The 18,376-nt window shown below is 35.3% G+C and overlaps 3 protein-coding genes across 4 annotated transcripts; 1 reads left to right on the top strand and 2 right to left on the bottom strand.

Moving 5' to 3' along the window:
• Positions 1-2,322: 2,322 nt before the first annotated feature.
• Positions 2,323-6,252, bottom strand: LOC106129141 (WW domain-binding protein 4). Its single transcript, XM_013327614.2, has 7 exons — positions 5,926-6,252; positions 5,670-5,742; positions 4,966-5,157; positions 4,507-4,651; positions 3,652-3,742; positions 2,855-3,049; positions 2,323-2,520 (listed from the first exon to the last, which is right to left on the bottom strand). Coding segments are annotated over exons 1-7 (882 nt in total). The 5' UTR covers positions 5,928-6,252; the 3' UTR covers positions 2,323-2,336.
• An 892-nt stretch (positions 6,253-7,144) lies between these two features.
• Positions 7,145-9,875, top strand: LOC106129128 (serine/arginine-rich splicing factor 7). Of its 2 annotated transcripts, XR_009657151.1 has the most exons (5): positions 7,145-7,305; positions 7,443-7,625; positions 7,708-7,901; positions 8,191-8,420; positions 9,596-9,735. XR_009657151.1 is itself a non-coding variant. In XM_013327598.2 (4 exons), the coding sequence occupies exons 2-4, from the start codon at positions 7,449-7,451 to the stop codon at positions 9,747-9,749; spliced, it is 525 nt and encodes a 174-aa protein (XP_013183052.1). In that variant the 5' UTR covers positions 7,145-7,305; positions 7,443-7,448; the 3' UTR covers positions 9,750-9,875. The 2 variants fall into 2 exon arrangements, 1 of the variants encoding a protein (XP_013183052.1); XM_013327598.2 differs by lacking the exon at positions 8,191-8,420 and having other exon boundaries at positions 9,596-9,875.
• Positions 9,876-11,164: 1,289 nt separating this feature from the next.
• Positions 11,165-18,303, bottom strand: LOC106129178 (phosphatidylinositol 3-kinase regulatory subunit gamma). The gene is made up of 4 exons (XM_013327669.2): positions 17,694-18,303; positions 16,594-17,292; positions 16,004-16,297; positions 11,165-15,546 (listed from the first exon to the last, which is right to left on the bottom strand). The coding sequence occupies exons 1-4, from the start codon at positions 17,771-17,773 to the stop codon at positions 15,414-15,416; spliced, it is 1,206 nt and encodes a 401-aa protein (XP_013183123.1). The 5' UTR covers positions 17,774-18,303; the 3' UTR covers positions 11,165-15,413.
• Between the last annotated feature and the right edge of the window lie 73 nt (positions 18,304-18,376).

The following is an 18,376-nucleotide window of genomic DNA, read 5'->3' as shown; positions in this document are numbered from 1 at the left end:
TTACAAACTTGGGATTCTTTTTTACGCGATGGTCTAGCAACCTGTCACTATTTGAATCTCAATTCTATCTTAAAGCCAAATAACTGAACGTGGCCTATCAGTCTCTTCAAAACTGTTTGCTCTGTCTACCCCGCAAGGGATATAGACGTGATTATATGTATGTATGTATTTATATACTTAACACAGATCCTTTTTTGCATCCCAGTCCGCACTCTAATCCACACAAAATACGCTATACTCTACAATCTCAGTCCTCAATGATGCGGACATACTAAGCGGGCACAATGTCACATTACGCTTTATTAGAACTGATTTCCATATCGGAGACGGGTCACGAGCACAACAATAGAACAGTAATACAGGATTAATTGAGGTAAAAAATTGTTTTAAATGTGTGACCGTGATGTACATATAAGTACTTTCTTATAGATATTTTTCTGTATCCGTGTTGGATGGTAAGTATGTTTTTTTTAAATGATGCCAAATTATGTCAATAAGACATAATTTGCCAAATTATGTCAATAAGACATAATTTGGCATATCGAAATAAGAATACTTATACTTTTAACTTTACTAATACTTTTACACCTTACACACTCACTACACATTATAATCATTAAATTGTCTTCTCTTTTACTAACAATACCTACTTGTTGTGTTTGTCTTTTTGTGTTTGTACATTTGTTAACCTTCCTTTCAGATTGTATACCGTCCAACTTCGTAACTTCGTGTCTCTTCAAACCATGACATTGGCAGAATCACCGAAAGTCCGGTGGAAGCCATAATATAGAAAAGAAAGAAAGAAAGAATACTTAATTATTGGACATAGTAGTACATATGAAGATTTTATATTTTGTAGAATATATTTGTAACCCAGCTAACTAATTGTCACTAACCCACGTTCACACATATCACGTTTTTATTTCTTACGAGGAAGATAGAGTTTACAAGACTCAAACTCCAAAGTAAGGTAGATAGCTTAAAGATAGAATTGAGCAAAAATCATGAGTTCGCTTGTACGTATACATTAAAATCAATGTTACTTTAAGATGGCGTCACCAGCATACAAACTTGTTTTCATTGTAAGATATTTAATAATAAAACGGTCTACAGTAATGAAAATTATTTTAATTAGATGCACCAAAACAGTAGGCAATACTCATAGTACCTATTCTAAGATATGACTTGACTTTTATTTCTTTACTACCAGACCAGCGTAGAATTTGCATTAGGAGAATGAAGTATTAATTTCATTACATTTTATTTACAACAGCCACGGTAATTTTTAGATTTCTCTATCAGATTCGAAGCAACAAAAAATTTAACTAGAGCCATCTGTGAAGGGGTAGTGGTAGAATGAAATGAGCAACATCCAAGAAAAGTCAACGACAAAATCAAGATGGCGGTAGCAGCCCATCCAATTTTACAAACCGTTAACCATAGGATCATAGTTTCACATTACATTTAATATTTATGAGTCGTCATATTATGTTAAATGTACCTATGAATTATTTTGTCAGTCCAGAATCATGCATGACAGATTTTTTTTTATTTTTCACTCGTCAAAGGAATGAATGAATGATTTTGGCACAGATTATGTACGCTTTAGTAATAACCAAAGACCACAGATATTATAATAAAACTAAAGACCAAAGTCTGAGTTTCCCACCAATGGGTGTGAAACTCAAAATACGTATTAGAAAGCACTTAGTACAACATACACTATAACTTTAGTACTTATTCTACGGCCTGAAACTTATAACGCCATCTATGTTCATATAACTGAACTTGCCACCAAACACTATTAGGCAGCTGGAAGTCTACGTTCTCCGACAGCTGAATTTTATAAGAAAGTCCTAGCAATGACTATTGAAGAAATTCAATAAGACAAATATATATTCGGCACTCTCCAGGGTAGCATATTTGGTCCGCTCTGATTTAAACTTCCAGTAGTTGAGCCAAACTAAAGTCAGTTTATATTCTACGTGTTTTCCTCCGGTTGCGTACTTACGTCTGTGGTCATATTTATATACTATTTCATATATTTCGGATATTGTTATGGGAGAAACACACTTAAACACGGACATTTAATTAAAAGTTTAATAAATGCTCACTTCCTACAGAGAAAACTATAGTAACCTTATGTCAATAAAAAATATCACTGGCGTTCCTCAGGGTAGTATACTTGGTCCGCTCCTTCTCATTCACAAAATTGGATTTCATCATTCCTGGTCGTCCTCAGTGGAGACGAACCCGGGGTCCGCTTATGTCTACGATCTGTGATATTACAAGGTTTCAGGTACCACGTAAAAACAACACACAATATTTATAAATCTTTAATCATCATCAAGTTTCTGCCTCGCATTCCTCGCGTGTAGCTTTCTCTTCTTGAAGAGCACCGGCCCCTCCCCCAGGGACTCCACTCGCTTCTCAGAGAACCGCACGCGCTCGGGCTCCACCACCACGGGCGGGGGCTCCTTCAAAGTCTGCGGCAGTTGGAGGTCTACGCTTTCTGAAGGCCTGTACATGGACGATATATGTAAATAAAGGGTTGGTGAATTAATTAGCATCGTCTTAATTTTAGACATAGATGGATACTTAAATTAGAAAATATTAAAAAGAATAGGACCACTCCATGTCTTTCCCATGGATGTTGTAAAAGACGACTAAGGGATAGGTTTATAAACTTGGGATTCTTAAGCGATGTGCTAGCAACCTGTCACTATTTCAATCTCAATTCTATCATTAAGCCAAACAGCTGGCCTATCAATCTTATCGGGACAGTCGGCTCTGTCTACCCCGCAAAAAATACAGACGTGACAATATGTTTACCTAGTATGTGTATGTAACTTACTGTTGCACCACAGGAGTCCACGATCCATAGGGAACCGGTCTCGGCGCGGGGCCGAGCTCTGTGCCGTGCTCTGTGCTGCGCTCTGTGCGGCGCGCGGGCCGCGCTGCGGTGCCCTGTGTCGCGGCGAGCTCCCTCATCTTCTCCCGCGCCACGTGAGCCTCCACCTCTTTCATTTTCTCCTTGTGTTTTTGTTTTCTGAAAAGGTAAAATAATCTTATATATTTAAACAAGCAATTCTTGTATATATGTATATAATCAGGATCTCGGAAACGGCTCCAACGATTTTCATGAAAGTTACAGATTAGGGGCTTTTCGGCTCAAGGAATCGCTTGGTTCCCAAGATATATAAACATTTAAAAAACCGCGTTTTAAGAAACTATATCAGCGCCATCTCTGGTAGACCGAGCAAAGCTCGGGTACTATTACTTTAATCAACTACATTTCCATGGATGTCGTTAGAGGTGACTGAGGCTAATGAACTTGAGATAACTCTTGTAGGCTTGTGGGCTGACACTATTTGAATCTCAATTCTATCATTTAGCATTTTCAAGACTGTTAGCGCTGTCTAACTAGCAAGGCATATATCCATGAGAAAGAGATGGAGTGGTCCTATTATTTAGTGCTGTGTACCAAACGGTAGGTATAAACATACATATAGTCACGTCTATATCCCTTGCGGGGTAGACAGAGCCAATAGTCCCGAAAAGACTGAATGGCCACGTTCAGCTGCTCGGCTTAATGATGTAATTGATAAGTAATATGTAGGGTATGTATAAATAATAATATAAATTACATACTTCTCTTTATCCTTGGTCTTTTCTTTCTTTAATTTCTTCTCTTCCTGCTGCGCAATAGACAGATATTCGTCAGGGGGATCCCATGTAGTTTCTGAAATTTATAGAATAAAACAAAAAAGATTGATTTTCAAAAGGTATCACTTATTGACGTCACATCACTAAAATCTAATTATGTCTACTACCGCTTCCAAAGCGCATGTGTAGAAGAATCGGCGGAACAAACTACGCTGCAGCATTTTCACCGGAAATCGATTTACATATTTAATGCGACTTATGATTAAACCCTTACTTCTATACATCCATACTAATGTTATAAATGTGAAATAATGTTTCTTTGTTCGTCTTTCACATTAAAACCACAAAAGATATAAAATGACGTGAAAAATGACTAAAAAGGCCTATTTTCCGATAAAATATTGATTATTCACTTCTTGATTTTTAACCGCGTGAGATGTATCCTCGCTATGTGTCTCTGTAGTCCTAAGATATACACCAACTTATTAATATTCCACTATGCAATTGCACATTTTCATGAAGATTGGTTGAGTAGGTATATAACGCGTGAAGAGGCAATAAACGTACTAACTTTCGCATTTATAATGTTATATGAGATTATTTATATTAAAACTATAAAATAAACCTAAATAAAACTTATTCAAGCACATTAATATAAATAATTAAATCCGAAATATAAACCAATTCACCTAAATATAAAACTAACACTTATTAACAAAAACTATAAGCACCTGCAGATCCAGGTCCCAAGGTAAAGTGCCCAGAAGGCTGGCAGTATTGTCACGTAGAGTTAGGGCTGGGATTACTTGACATAGCGGGGATAAGTATAACAGGACTCACCATTGGTCTTTTTATTCCAGAAATACGAACTGCCATCTTCCCCTTTGACCTCGTGCCAGACGGGAGCTCCCTGGACGCTACTGCTCGACGCCACGGCAAGGTCTTTCGTGTCACCGCCATTTTGTACCAGCATCTCATTTATACTCTAAAAAATATTTTGAAGTTATCACTCAAGAAATTGGCAAAATTAAAGGTATATACTGACCATGGATGTCGTAAGGCGTCTAAGGGAATGGATAATAAGCTTGGAACTTCTTGTAGGGGATAAGCTGATTTACATTTTCATTACTTGACCTTACAACAGTATGTGGCGTTGTCAGCTCTGTCTAACCCGCAAGAGATATAGACGTATTTATATACTATACTATGGGTATAATATGTACTTCGCTGGATCTAAAAGGGCCAGTAACTTCACTTGACATATATATATATATATAGAAGTAAAACCAGACAGCATACCTGTGACGTGAGGTCCGCATTATTCTGTACATCTTTCAAGTAAGCCGCCATGGCTGCCGCTTCCATCTTCTTGATGTCGTCGTCCATCTTCTCCTTCTGTTTGAATTCTTTAGCGCTCTTCTTACTAAGTTGCGATATGTGTTTCTGTACGCTCTCTTTGTGCCGCTTGCCATTTTCGTGGAAGGATATTGACTGTAAGAAATTGTATATTAACTACTGCTTTGTGGTTCCTGGCACCAATAAAAAAAACCCACTCCATCTTTTCTATGGTTGTCATACAACGCGACTAAGGGATAGACCTATAAACGTGGGATTCTTCTTGTAGGTGATCAGCTAGCAACCTGTCTCTATAATAAATTTTAATTCAATCATTAAACAAAACAGCTGAATATGACCTATCAGTTTTATCAAGACTGTTGGCTCTGCCTACTTTGCCAGGGATTGATTATATGCATGTATGTATAACTAGAGACCACCCGCATAAAACGAAAAATCCAGTTATCTGCCGTCAGAATGCCTCAGGAATTAATTATATCTGAAACTATTTTGGTAAATTGAGACTTAATCCATCCAGACAAAATTAAAATAACACAAGGTTTGTGGAAATATATAATGTCTGATGAAAGAGGCGTAATTATATTATATAATAAAATTGTAAAATAATAATATATGTAGTATGTAATGACGATCGAAGCCAGACTTACAACTTTGTTATCAGCGAACCAGCACTTGCAAAAATCACAATATTTGCGGGATTGGGACTTCCAGTATTCTGTCCTGAAATAAGTTCTATAAATTAGGTAAGTTATATACTAATTTTATGTTAAATGCACACAATCTTATTAGACAAAAATTTAAAGTAAATGCTAATTTAAATTGTCTCTACCATTTCATATTCTACTATTTACAAAATACATTCTACAAAGTTCAAATTTTACACACATCCAGAAATTGACTCACATCTTAATTCTATTCTTTGTTTTTTTAGTTATTAGTTGGATCTTAGAATGTGTATATTTTTTAAGGACTTGGATTCAAAACTAAAATCAAACCACCACAAAATCAACAAAACAAGCAAGAGGGAGGAGACAGGTGACAGAGTGACAAGATGAGCGCTTGAATTTTGACGACAAGACATTGACAATAGTTGACCCTTTTTTTACTACGCTTTTATTTATTTACAATGTGGCATTAATTATTATTATTATTACTTAGACAACTAACTCAACGATAGTATACGATAGATTTAATAATAAAAACTTGTATAGATAAACATCCAAGACCCAGGCCAATCAAAGAAAGTTCATTTCTTATCGTGCCCTGACCGGGACCTTCGGCGAACCTATTTTCGATTGTTGCAAACAATCGAATTAATCGAGAATCGCGCATCCATGCGATTACTCGATTAATAATCAACAACCTACTAACTACTAATTAACGCGTGTACCCAGGTGTTATAACACATGCGAGCGAATTTTACTTTGTTTTGAAAAATCATAGTTATGGTAATTGTCGCCCGTCGCATGCCGCTTCATCCGTCGTTAATCGATAACGCGCGACGGACTTCATAGTTATCGACTTTTATCGACTGCATTGATCAGTTGGCTGATTCGATTACTTTAAGTAATCGAATCAGCCAACGTAAGTAATAATCGATTAAAAAAATTGTCTTTGATTTTGAATATTTAAGCATTATTTAAGTAACAAACGTGATGATGGTAAGTCCGCGTCCATAAGGGAAACCCTTAGATTAAAGCGCGAGTTTGACTCGGACTTAGCCGATTTATTATCAATGTATTATGAGATTTTGGTTTTTACTATAATCACAACAAAGCATCTTAGATTATTTGAGTTTATACCGTCAACATTATCTTATAATTTTGTGTTAGCATTCCTTCATTTTTTAATATTAATCGTGAAGAAGTTATTTACCGAGGGAGAAAATTCTTCTGACGGCAGTACCAAGATCTTTTTCTGAATGAATTGCCAGGATGTCGCATATTCAACTAAAAGTGAATTTCTATGGTTCATAACAAAACAATTTAAAAAAATCGAACAGCGATTTTCGAGGTTGTAATATAACCTTATAGCTCATATTCTCTGAGTTGATTCAGTACTGCATATCGATTTACAAAAATATTCGGGTGCTTTAGTTCGAACGATCGATTATTTTACTTATCGATTTTCATCTGATCATCATCTCTCCCTATAGTATAGGCGTCATCCATTTTGAGATTTGCTGCTGTGCGTTCTTGTTTGTGGGTGTGTAAATTTTGCGTTTTGCAAATGATTTCACAATTTCATTGAATTTTAATAGTATTCATTACTCAGTATTTATTGGTAAGTTAAAGAAGTCAAATTAATATCACATAATATTTTCTAAAAGTTCAAAATTTTGGAACTGTAAAATGTGACTATAGTGACGCAGTTCCTCATTGTCATGCCGGATGGCCCGCTTATTCGTGTTATTTTTTTAGAGTACCATGTCGCGATACGGAGATTGTAAGGTATACGTGGGAGATTTGGGAAACAATGCAAGCAAACCAGAGTTGGAAGACGCATTTTCATACTACGGCCCTTTAAGAAATGTTTGGGTAGCCCGAAATCCGCCCGGATTCGCTTTTGTGGAATTCGAAGATCCTCGTGACGCTGAAGATGCGGTATGTTTTATTTCATTTCTAAGTAGTAATTTGTATTGATTGCCGTGTTCTTTAATGTTTATTGAAAATGTAATATGTATAGGTTCGCGGATTAGACGGTCGGACTGTATGCGGGCGTCGTGCGCGCGTAGAGATGTCAAACGGTAGCCGTGGTCATGGCGGGCGCGGGCCTCCGCCCCGCTCGAGGCCCCCGTCGCGGCCCTACGACGACCGCTGCTACGACTGCGGGGACCGCGGCCACTACGCCAGGGACTGCACAAGGCGCCGCCGCAGAAGGTAACCCATCGTAAAGTGTAAATGTGACGTGTTTAATGTGCAAACTGTATTTGATATCAATGGTATGGCATCTTTACAATCTGATTGATCTGTTTTAGTGATCTATCTATTTGTTGGTTATACCAATAGACAGTATTATTACAAGGCAAAAGTCTTATCTTCCTTCCGAGAGATAAGTTAGCATATGCCTTGTATTCATTCATGAAAAGAGTTAACTGCAATAAGTTGATGATAAAGATCTCATTCCAACATTTTGAATCCACGTATACCAATGATAACTATGTTATAGGTTATCATTGGCCTGTGCGCCGAGATTGAACTCGTCAGTGTCTGCACTTCTAATTGTCAACGCTACGTAGTTTTCACTCCGCGGCGTGTACTCCGATAGAGTTGGCCGCATCGGTAACCTCGCTCTGCGAACTACGTAGCTACGTGCACGCACCACTTGTTGAGAACTCCAATTGAGCATTTTGTTCACTGCGCCTCGCATCCTACTATTGTAATCACTGCGTGCACTCAGTGAGTCTCACATTATTATTCTGTATTTGTGTACAGAGGACAGCAGCTAATTATTCGGCCCTCGGGATGTTTCAAGATGTGTGTATGTAATGTTAACCGCAAGTTTAAAACTATACTAAAAATAATAGATATCTCGGATGCAGAAATAGTAACGGTATAAAGAACCATTATGGAGCATTGCAGCTTTAACACATATAAAATCAACATTTTTTTTGTAATTGAGGAATTTAATACGAACAATATTAGTGCTAAACCAAAAAGACTCATCAATCGAAATTAAACAATTCATCATTTCATACATTTTTAATGCTAAAATTAAAACTAAACAACATTTGGACTGCAGTTGGAAGTTCTAAATTATTCAATTTGAAACCACCATTATCTTCCTCGCCTAAGTAGACAGATTGATCTGAAAGTTTCTGGAAACGTCCTGGAACGCTTTTTAGGAGAAGTACCTCAATTTTAAGAAACAATAACAGCCTAGTCCTTTCACGTCATAAAGGCAGTGACGAAATTTTTTTTTTTGTTTTGGTGTTAATTTAGTTTCACAACAAGTAAAACATTGGTCAAATAATGGCATCAATAAACTACCTGAGATATACGAAGTAATATAATACATTATTTGGACGAGTTCAAAATTACAAAACGCTACTAAGTGTGACGTCACACTTGTTCACGTCATGGACTTTATTAGTATGGCAGCTACCTTAATTATTATTGCATTTATGGATATGATGTCTTGATAAAATTTATTTCATATTTTTGTTTATTTAATCCTGGCCTAGTTGTTGTTAAATAATTTTGAATTTTCTAAATGAATTTTTCCATCGTACTTAACTATAAAACATATAGGGATAAAACTAAAAATTCGCGTAACGTATTTAATTACGTCTATCATGTTATTAAATAATTTATAATTGTTTTAAGACCTCGTCATCATCCCTATTAAAAGCGATAGTATTTCGCGCGATGAATACTACGGGAGACTATATCGACTTTTCTATAATATTATTTATATATAAGTAGTATATTTTATAATAAAGACTTTATAAGTATTTATTATAAAATTACCGTTGAGTTAGTGTCACACAAGTCTCGAGCTTACTTCGAGGCTGACTCAGTGTAATGTGTCCCGTATATATATATATATATATTTATTTGCTTGTCGCCCGCAGTCGCTCGCGCTCGCGCCGCCGCTCGCGCTCGCGCTCGCCGCGCTCGGGGTCCCGCTCGCGCTCGCGCAGCCGCTCCCGCTCCCGCTCCAAGGGCCGCTCCATGTCCAGATCAAGATCAAGATCGCAGTCAAAGGACTCCAAGAAGTCCGGTTAACTACCGGAATACTCTGTTTATTTTTATAATAACTGAGACTTGTCATTTTAATGTCATTCCTGCGTTGACTAAGTTAATTTTAGTACTAAAGCATTGTATTGGTGATCAATAAATTGTAATGCGATATTTTTTTGTTTTATTGTGAACTTGCTGTTGCAGGCGAGTTCGAGTGGTCTTCTCCTTTTTCGCAATAAAAAATAGCCTATGTTCCTCTTCAACGTCAACTCTTCACCAGATTTCATCTAAATCTAACAACGATTAGCGTAACAGACATACAGAGTTGCTTTTTTTAGGGAATTGGGGATTCTTTCTAGTATAGCTGGTTGACGAAATTAAGACTAGTGATTGATTTAGACGTCCGTGAATAATTATTTGGGACGAGTGAAATAGCACTGCTACCCATGAAAATGCCTTTAGATAACAGCATAATCGTACATTGGGCGCTGTGCCAGAGAGTAATGGCTAGCTGCCTGGGTCTTGCAAATAAAAACTAAGTACCTACTCTGATATACACATCATTATTGCAATGTCTATGCCAAGTTATAAATGTAAGGCTTATAAACTTGGGATTCTTCTTTTAGGCGATGTGCTAGCAACCTGTCACTATTTCAGTCTCAATTCTATCATTTAGCTGAACGTGGCCGATCAGCTTTTTCTTAAGACTGTTGGCTATGTCTTCCCCGCAAGGAATAAGACGTGATTATATGAATGAATGTGTGCCAAATCAACAAACCCGTTCATTGGCTCCAGTTTGCGCTAATAAACAGAGTGGAGTAGTTTATACATTTTTCTACTAATAAAACCCACCGAGTGATGAAAATCCAAGGTCTGTAAAATTTCCGATCTGTCCCACTGGTCTCATTGAGTGGGACAATTGAGACGATTTGTCCGAGTTGGTCCATGGGACTAGTAACACTAACGAAAGCGTCTCAGTTGTCCCACGATATGACTGATGGGATACAAGGAATATTTTAGTCCCAAAAGTGATGACTATTATGGGTCTATAAAGTGGGATAGATCGAAAATTTCTGTTTGTCGATCGTGTGTTCAACTTGATTCAGAATGATGTATGGATCAGGCTTTATCACATCTGTCTTAGGGTCTTTCAGCTTACACCGAGACGCGACGCGCCCACCAAGACCTACTTTAGCTGTAAATCTTGGTGTAAACTGTGATGGAATTGAGATAGTAAGAACAGAAAGAATATTTAGTTTAAGCTTTTCCTTTTAACTTTTACCTTGAGACTTTTGCAAACAATCTGCATGAGCACCAAATCAGCTCTGGGACACATATACTTCGGTACCTAATTATCATTGAGGTACAAATGCAATTGTTTATTAAGATAATGGAAATTGCTGCATTGTGGAGTTTCCGAGGTGTAACAATTCGATAAACGCCATTAAAACAAATAGTCATAAAGTTGTTGACAATTTTTATTAAACACTTATTAAAAACACTACTATTACAATGTTTATATCGAATGGAGACAGGATGTCTTAGCTCTATTTTATGCATTTGGCTGTACATATTGAAAATTGTTTAATTAAATTATATAAAATTGCATTCTTATCTTTAATTGGTTATACAGGCAGTCAAAAGTACCGCATATAAATAAGTAGCGTAGTATTGTAAAAATGGCGATATTCATGGATACAGAATTTTAAATCGGCAGAATGTCGGAATAAAAGTATTCAATTTTTCTTTACAAAAAAGTTATTTAATAAATGTTTTTGCGCAATGTTATCGATGGGAATATTACGTGCGGTAATTTTGACTGACAATACCTACGTAAAACCACTCTTTGTCTTGAGATCATAATTCCATAACACTGCCTTCCCCCTACGACTTTACCGGCCTTACATATGCATCCTAATTACATACACACTTATCCATACGAATACAAAAATAAATTCCAATTCGACATCTCACTTAATCTTACGCTCTCTCGATATCTTAAAAATCTTAGAAATATACTACATGATGCACAATTTATACGTATACAACTAAAGAATATTTATCAATTTATATGCAATAAAAAATCTTTTAAATATATAAAGATACTCTTATTTTAATGATGTGTTTCAAAAACATAAGTCATCATCAAAAATGATATATATTTACAAAAATCTGTGCCTTAATATCGCTATTGCACTTTACTGGAAAGTTTCAAAATATACATATTCATTCATGAAATTGAAAAAGTTTCAATTCAAACCTTAGGCTACTTTAATTGAATATACAAAAGAATTTTGTAAAGCCCTGAATTTTAGAAGTTGTTTAAACATGATATTCTTACCATATTAAAATTAGGCCCTAAATTAGCCGCATCCAATATACTTGGACTATTAAGAGGTCCTCCATTTGACGCAAGTTTTTATAAATCAATTGATCTGGTAGATATGGTGTATGTTGTATATAAATTCTGACTCAATTAAGAGACACCTAACTACTACAAATTGTATTTGTATTAATTTATCAAATACTTTTAATAGAAACTATTGAGATTATTGTTTGTTAAGCTTTATGAAATATCCGATGATTTTGTAAGTTGTTTTTTATTTGAGTACATACTATATAAATGTATATCTGCATGAGACAGACAAGTTAATAATTTTTCAGTGTATCCTACCTAGCCTCAATCACATGTATAAACAACGCACGCCTTATAACTCAGCTAATTGACGAATAATTAAAACACTGGAAAAATCGAATTTCCATGAGTTTACTGAAATAATTATGTATAATAATAAACTGGCAAATAAGTGGTATGTTCATTTGTTGGGAAATATCTTATTTTTTTGGGTCATTTTGGCACCATTGGGCTTTAAGCGCGTATTAGACTTCACTGAATTCAGATTCCTAAAAAATTCAGAAAGCAATTCAGAGAAATCAAATAGTATTAAGGAAGTTGTTAAATGCTATTTTACATAACAAGCATTTTCCTGTTATTAAATTCGTTTATGAATAATTTAAGAATAAAGTCGATTGAAATAAGAGCCATCTTTGATCAATCAACAGGGTTTAGTTTAGAACATTGTGTTTTGGAAGACACACTCTAGCCGTTCATCATAGAATTATACCTGTTTCAAATAGATAGCGATGCCAGTGTCCTTATCATGAAACGGCCGCCATAATGTTTCCAAATATCTTTATCTATACGCCTTCAAGTGTAAATGTTAAATGACTTAAAAACTGAACATTGCACCTTAGTAAAAACTTTTTAATTGGCCAAACATCAGGCTTATCTTTTTCGATGTAATTATAAAAAGAAGACGATTTTAGGCCACTCTTATGTGCATTTTATATTATCCAAATTTTTGTCCGTCTTAAGAAATGTTCTCCAAAAAACAGAGGAGTTTTTCCATTTTCTTCAATTCTAAATTTTGTAAGTAGCCATGATTTCTACGATCTACATTTATCAAATTTTGTGCGTACGAAGTTGCGGTAAATATTTGTTAATTAAGTTCAAGATATTTATTGTATTAAATATGTTGAGTTTTATGAAAACCAAGACATTTCATTATATACAAAATATAATCAAGTGCATTCTATCACAAATTTTTCAAAACTGTGACAGTTCTTTAACCAGATTCACAAAAAATGTGTACCTTATTTAATTATATCATTGGGTTCATTTTTCATTAAAGATAAATATTATACACATAATAAAACAGGGTTTATTTGTATATTCAAATACAAAAATGCAATTGAATCTTACTATTTACTGTAACCACAATAAGACTTGCATTGATAAAGTACACTTCAGTAAAACATTCGACTTTTGTCTTATAGTGAAATTCTGTAAACATGTGCAATTTTAATACAGGATACCGATATTTATTATCATATATTACGATCGAAGTATACATTATGGACAAAAACAATGGACGAATACATTTTCGATATTTCTTCGCTGTGTGCACATAAGTATTATATTGATTTTCTTGTAGGAATTAGAATTCTGTAATTTTAATTTCGGATGTGTGGTTTAGTGGTTAGGAAGCGATCATTTTTCAGTATTTAAGCGTAACTGCTATATATATTTTAATGTGAGAAGACTAATTCAATGGTAAAAAGTTATTGGAGAGAGCTTCTATTTTGCTTTCGACTCGTTATATTTGCCTCACTCGCCCTACAAGGTATTTCTTACATTACACATCTGATCCACAAAGGCCCCTTTTACGTCTAACATTCAATGTTTATTATGTATGTATCACACGAAAATTGTTCTCATAATATTCAACACACAAAATAAAAACTTTCCTTAACGGGAAATCTACTAACTGATATATTTATGCTTTCTAAACATCAATAACAAATCTTTGATGTTTCTAATAAGAAAATAGACAAAATGAACGAACGATCTATCACATTACTATCACAATATTAAGAACATAAAAACGTGAAACAACATGGCCCATTCATTCATTCATTCATTATAATATATTTAATCACTTCATTAATTAGTAATACCATTATCAATTTGCACACCTTAAATCTAGTTTGATGTGAATCGCATCACGTATCACGTACATTATACGGCTTACATAGCTCATAAGGCCCTATATTAATGAACTTTCAACCAAATAGGTTCAATTCGGAACAGGCGGAAAAATTCTATATTTTTGAACGGTCCATTACCAAGTCAAGACACCGCGTAGGAAAATGGAGTAATTAAGCGCGTATTACATCGATTTAATTCAGATGCCCTAAATTATTCAGTTAGTAATTCAGACAAGTTAAACATAATGTCATGTTTACAAATAAAGTACTTTAAATGGATCATGCACATGTAAACATATAAAAGCTGATATCCGCCTGCCGTATATTGAACCACAGTTAAAAAAATGTGTTCTTTTCAAAATTTAGGGTTTTTTTTTAACATCGCACCAGATGTCAGCACTAAGCATTTGGTTCAATATAGTGTTGCCATTGGTCAAAAATTTGATAGCTCCCGATAAATTCAAATCAGTATGACAATGTGCCATTAAAAATGGCAAGGCCTCAAAATCAGCCCAAAACTGGAGGTAGAAATTATATAGCAAAAACTATGGAAATATAACCAAAGTGGATAATCAATTTAAAAGAAAAATGACAGAATGGAAAAATTACCTTGAATGGCATTTTATTTCCTTTCCATCTCTTTTAAATTAGGACAATAAGACAGAGATAGATGTTTCAGTCTCCTTCCAATTACACCAATCAGGAAGAGACGAGAGAGTGGGATAAACAAAAAATAAGTCATTTTGCAATTCAAAACTTGCATTAATATTGATTCCAAGTTGGTAATATTACCATGGTATAGTTACCCACATTGTTAACTCTTATCCCATTTACCAGGAGGATTTTACGACCATAAAAAGCACATCGGAGGCATTCGGTGAAACTTTCGTTGTCGTAAGGACAATTGCTTATTGCGAACGTGTCCCTCAATTCTAAAGCCTAAATTTAATCTCATTCCAATCCATATAAAATAAACATACAAATATATATAAATTATTAAAGTTACTTTTTTTATTATTATTCAAATCAGCAGTCTTTTAAGGCCAGTAGTTTAACTGGTATCAAACTGCATGTGTTAGTTGACCATTTCAGCGATCATTCCATTCATAGGATAGACAAGTTTATCTTTTTTTTTATTACCATCCTCGTAATGCTGCGTCTTCATTTCACCTGGTTCCTCTCGGGCTTCTTCACCAGGTTGCCGTTGATTGGATATTTTAATTTGGTCTTCAAATGATCATTGTGTTCTTCTAACGAATTAACTGCGTAGTGTAGTACAAGCTCGTTTAAGGTCCTGAAATAATTAAAGAATAAATTATTCTGTATCAAGTTTTTATCAACTTAAGGATAGAAGTATGCATAAGTCATTGCAAATAAAAACATGAAGCCTCTGCCTACCCTTCCACGAGAGGCATGGCAATGATGATAAGGAAGCTTCTGTGTGAGTTTTTTTGGTCTGCAGTAAGACCATTATTGAGTAGGTCACATCTTTGACGCGTTTTAATCTTAGGTACAGCATGATATAATTTTTTTTATGATTTGAAATCCTTTGCCTGGTTGTTATTTTTTATTTTTATTCAATATTGGATTAGGCATTTCTCTTCAATCTCACTATGGTAAGTGACGATGAAGACAAAAATGTTACAGAGACATCCATTTATTCTAGTTTTGAATTTTTGTGGACAGTAAGACAGACAGACAGTAATTCTTATTATGGATGACAATAATGATAAAACCATTCATTTACTTACCTATAAATATTATAAGGCTCCGCGAACCCATAGCCTCTTTCCGTTCTAAAGATGATACAATGATAAATAGTGTTATTACAGGAAATTGATAAAGCTAATTGGCCTGTTGAGTTTGGGCGAATCAGGAACGTCCCCTGCGGCTTTCCAGCCAATAGCTTCTCTGCCGTGTCTCGGGTGCAGTCCACCTTCCAGCTGATTGGCTCCCGGTGCGCGTACAGTTCTTCCAGTTCGTCTGTATTATCGTTCTCAAGAGCTTGGAGGTATTCTTCAGTCTTACCACGCCGTTGTAACCATCTGGAATACAAAATGGATGGATTGAGCTAGTTTCGTTTGAAATGATTCAGATTTTAGGTATAATGACACCCATACACATGGGATTTTTTTTATTTAGTGATTTACATGTTAACTGTAAGTCCCAACATTGCCAGATATGAAAACCATAAAAAGGTTATCATTAATGGAAGCAGCGGTCGGCAAAACACCGTATAGCCAAGAACTTTGGTTAAATTACTGGATACAAATATAATTTTATTGTAATCTAGGTCAAAACTTAAGGACAAAGGAAAAATGAATCAATGAATCATACTTACAGTTTGTATCGGTCCTTCATTTTATAAATCATAAGAATATCAGACTTTAGCTTATAAATCTCTCTTTCAAGAACTAAACTGGAATTCACCGTCTCCCTCAGTTTCTCATGCAGCTCCTTCTTCGCCTTCCTCAAACTCTGAACTCTGCTCAACAGTTGCCTGTTATTCTCCAAAAGATCATTCTTTTCGTGAGGTTGGGCCTCACTTTGCATTTTCTCTTGCAATTTAAGATGTTCCTCGCATTTCCTCAAAGTTTCCTTGAAAGCATCTAATGCTTGTCTTTTATATTTCACCTCGTCCCTGAGTCTCATAAATTTTTGTGAACGTTCCGAGAAATCCCTAAATTTTGTAGTGTATTCTTCGTGTTTCTCTTTATATTGCAATTCTAGTGTTTCATCACTAATGTTTTCTCCGCCATCGTATTCTGGGAGTCTAGACAACGGGTACATAAGCTTGATGTCCAGATTGTGATTGCAGTGGCCGAGAGAATATTCTGTGTAGAACCTAACCAACTCCACAACGGAGTTGAACTCGAACGGTTCACAAAACCCGTACCGGCCATTTTGGTTATATATTTTGATGAGCTTGTTGGAGCCACCTTTCCTTACAGTGAGTGTGTAACCTCCATCTTTGTTTGATGAGTTTCGGACTAGATATGTGCCATCACAGGTGTCTAGGAGCTTTTCAGCAGCTTCATCACTGGAACCAAAGAATTTTGTTATAATGCTTTGACCAATAGATGTATTTTTTTAATGGGGACAACGTCAAGACAAATGAGACAAGAGAATCAGTGTTAAATTAAACCTTAATGACTTCAGCTTTAAGGTTTGTATTTAAAATATGTTTGCTTTCTCTATTTCACAAGTCATTGCTAGCATCCTATAGGATCTTACGTCTTGACTCAACCAGCTAACAAAGTCAGCGTAGTTTTCATTACCAAGCTAAGTAAAGGTTAAGTGGGACTTTAAAAGAAAGTAAAAGCGTAACATGTAATAAATCTGATGCAAAACATTAATTTATAGATGACTCAAGATCAAGTTTTATTTCATAGGTATGTAGTTTTTGTGTAAAATACGAAGAATATTAATAAATATACATACCGAGTGATGTCGCCCCAATACCACTCTGCATTTTCTAAGTTCTCGTCAGCTGATTGCTGTGGGACGCCGATTTCGACCATTGTTACATTATAGAATAACTTTGCACAATAATTTAACACATATGATTATCACTGGCATTAGGGTGATTATAGAACAATAAACTGATTCAACTTTTAACTTGAAAATGGGAATCGAACAAAATCAAAGCGGCTTCGATTGGTTTAACATAGTGTCTTCCGCGTTTGAGGTTACACAAATGAGCACTTAGAAGATACAATATAGTCCTCGGTTCATAATTGTATGTTTGATTTATACATTAACAGCGCATCACCGTATTGTATAATGTTATCAAATGTTCATGAACCGACATCTAGATCACAAAGGAAATGGGCGAGTTCGAAGATTATGATCCGCTATATGGCACAAACATTTTCACCCCGATTTCTCTATCACTAGGACACATACAATACACGAGAATAGGATCTAAAAGAATACTCAAGATATGAAATAATAATTTTCCCAAATAATACAATCAAACACAAATCAATCGAATTACACTTCGCTTAACATGACCATATCTCCGAACTCCATCCGTCATCCGCCATAGATGTTGTAGTGATGTGAGTGAAGTGGCTTTGGCTTTCATTTCCATTATCTGCTTCGTTCGATAGTCGATATTCCTA

Source organism: Amyelois transitella, chromosome 14, assembly GCF_032362555.1.
Source record: "Amyelois transitella isolate CPQ chromosome 14, ilAmyTran1.1, whole genome shotgun sequence".
Classification (NCBI taxonomy): domain Eukaryota; kingdom Metazoa; phylum Arthropoda; class Insecta; order Lepidoptera; family Pyralidae; genus Amyelois; species Amyelois transitella.
Note: the sequence above shows the minus strand (reverse complement) of the source record. Positions and strands in the feature narration are given on the sequence as shown.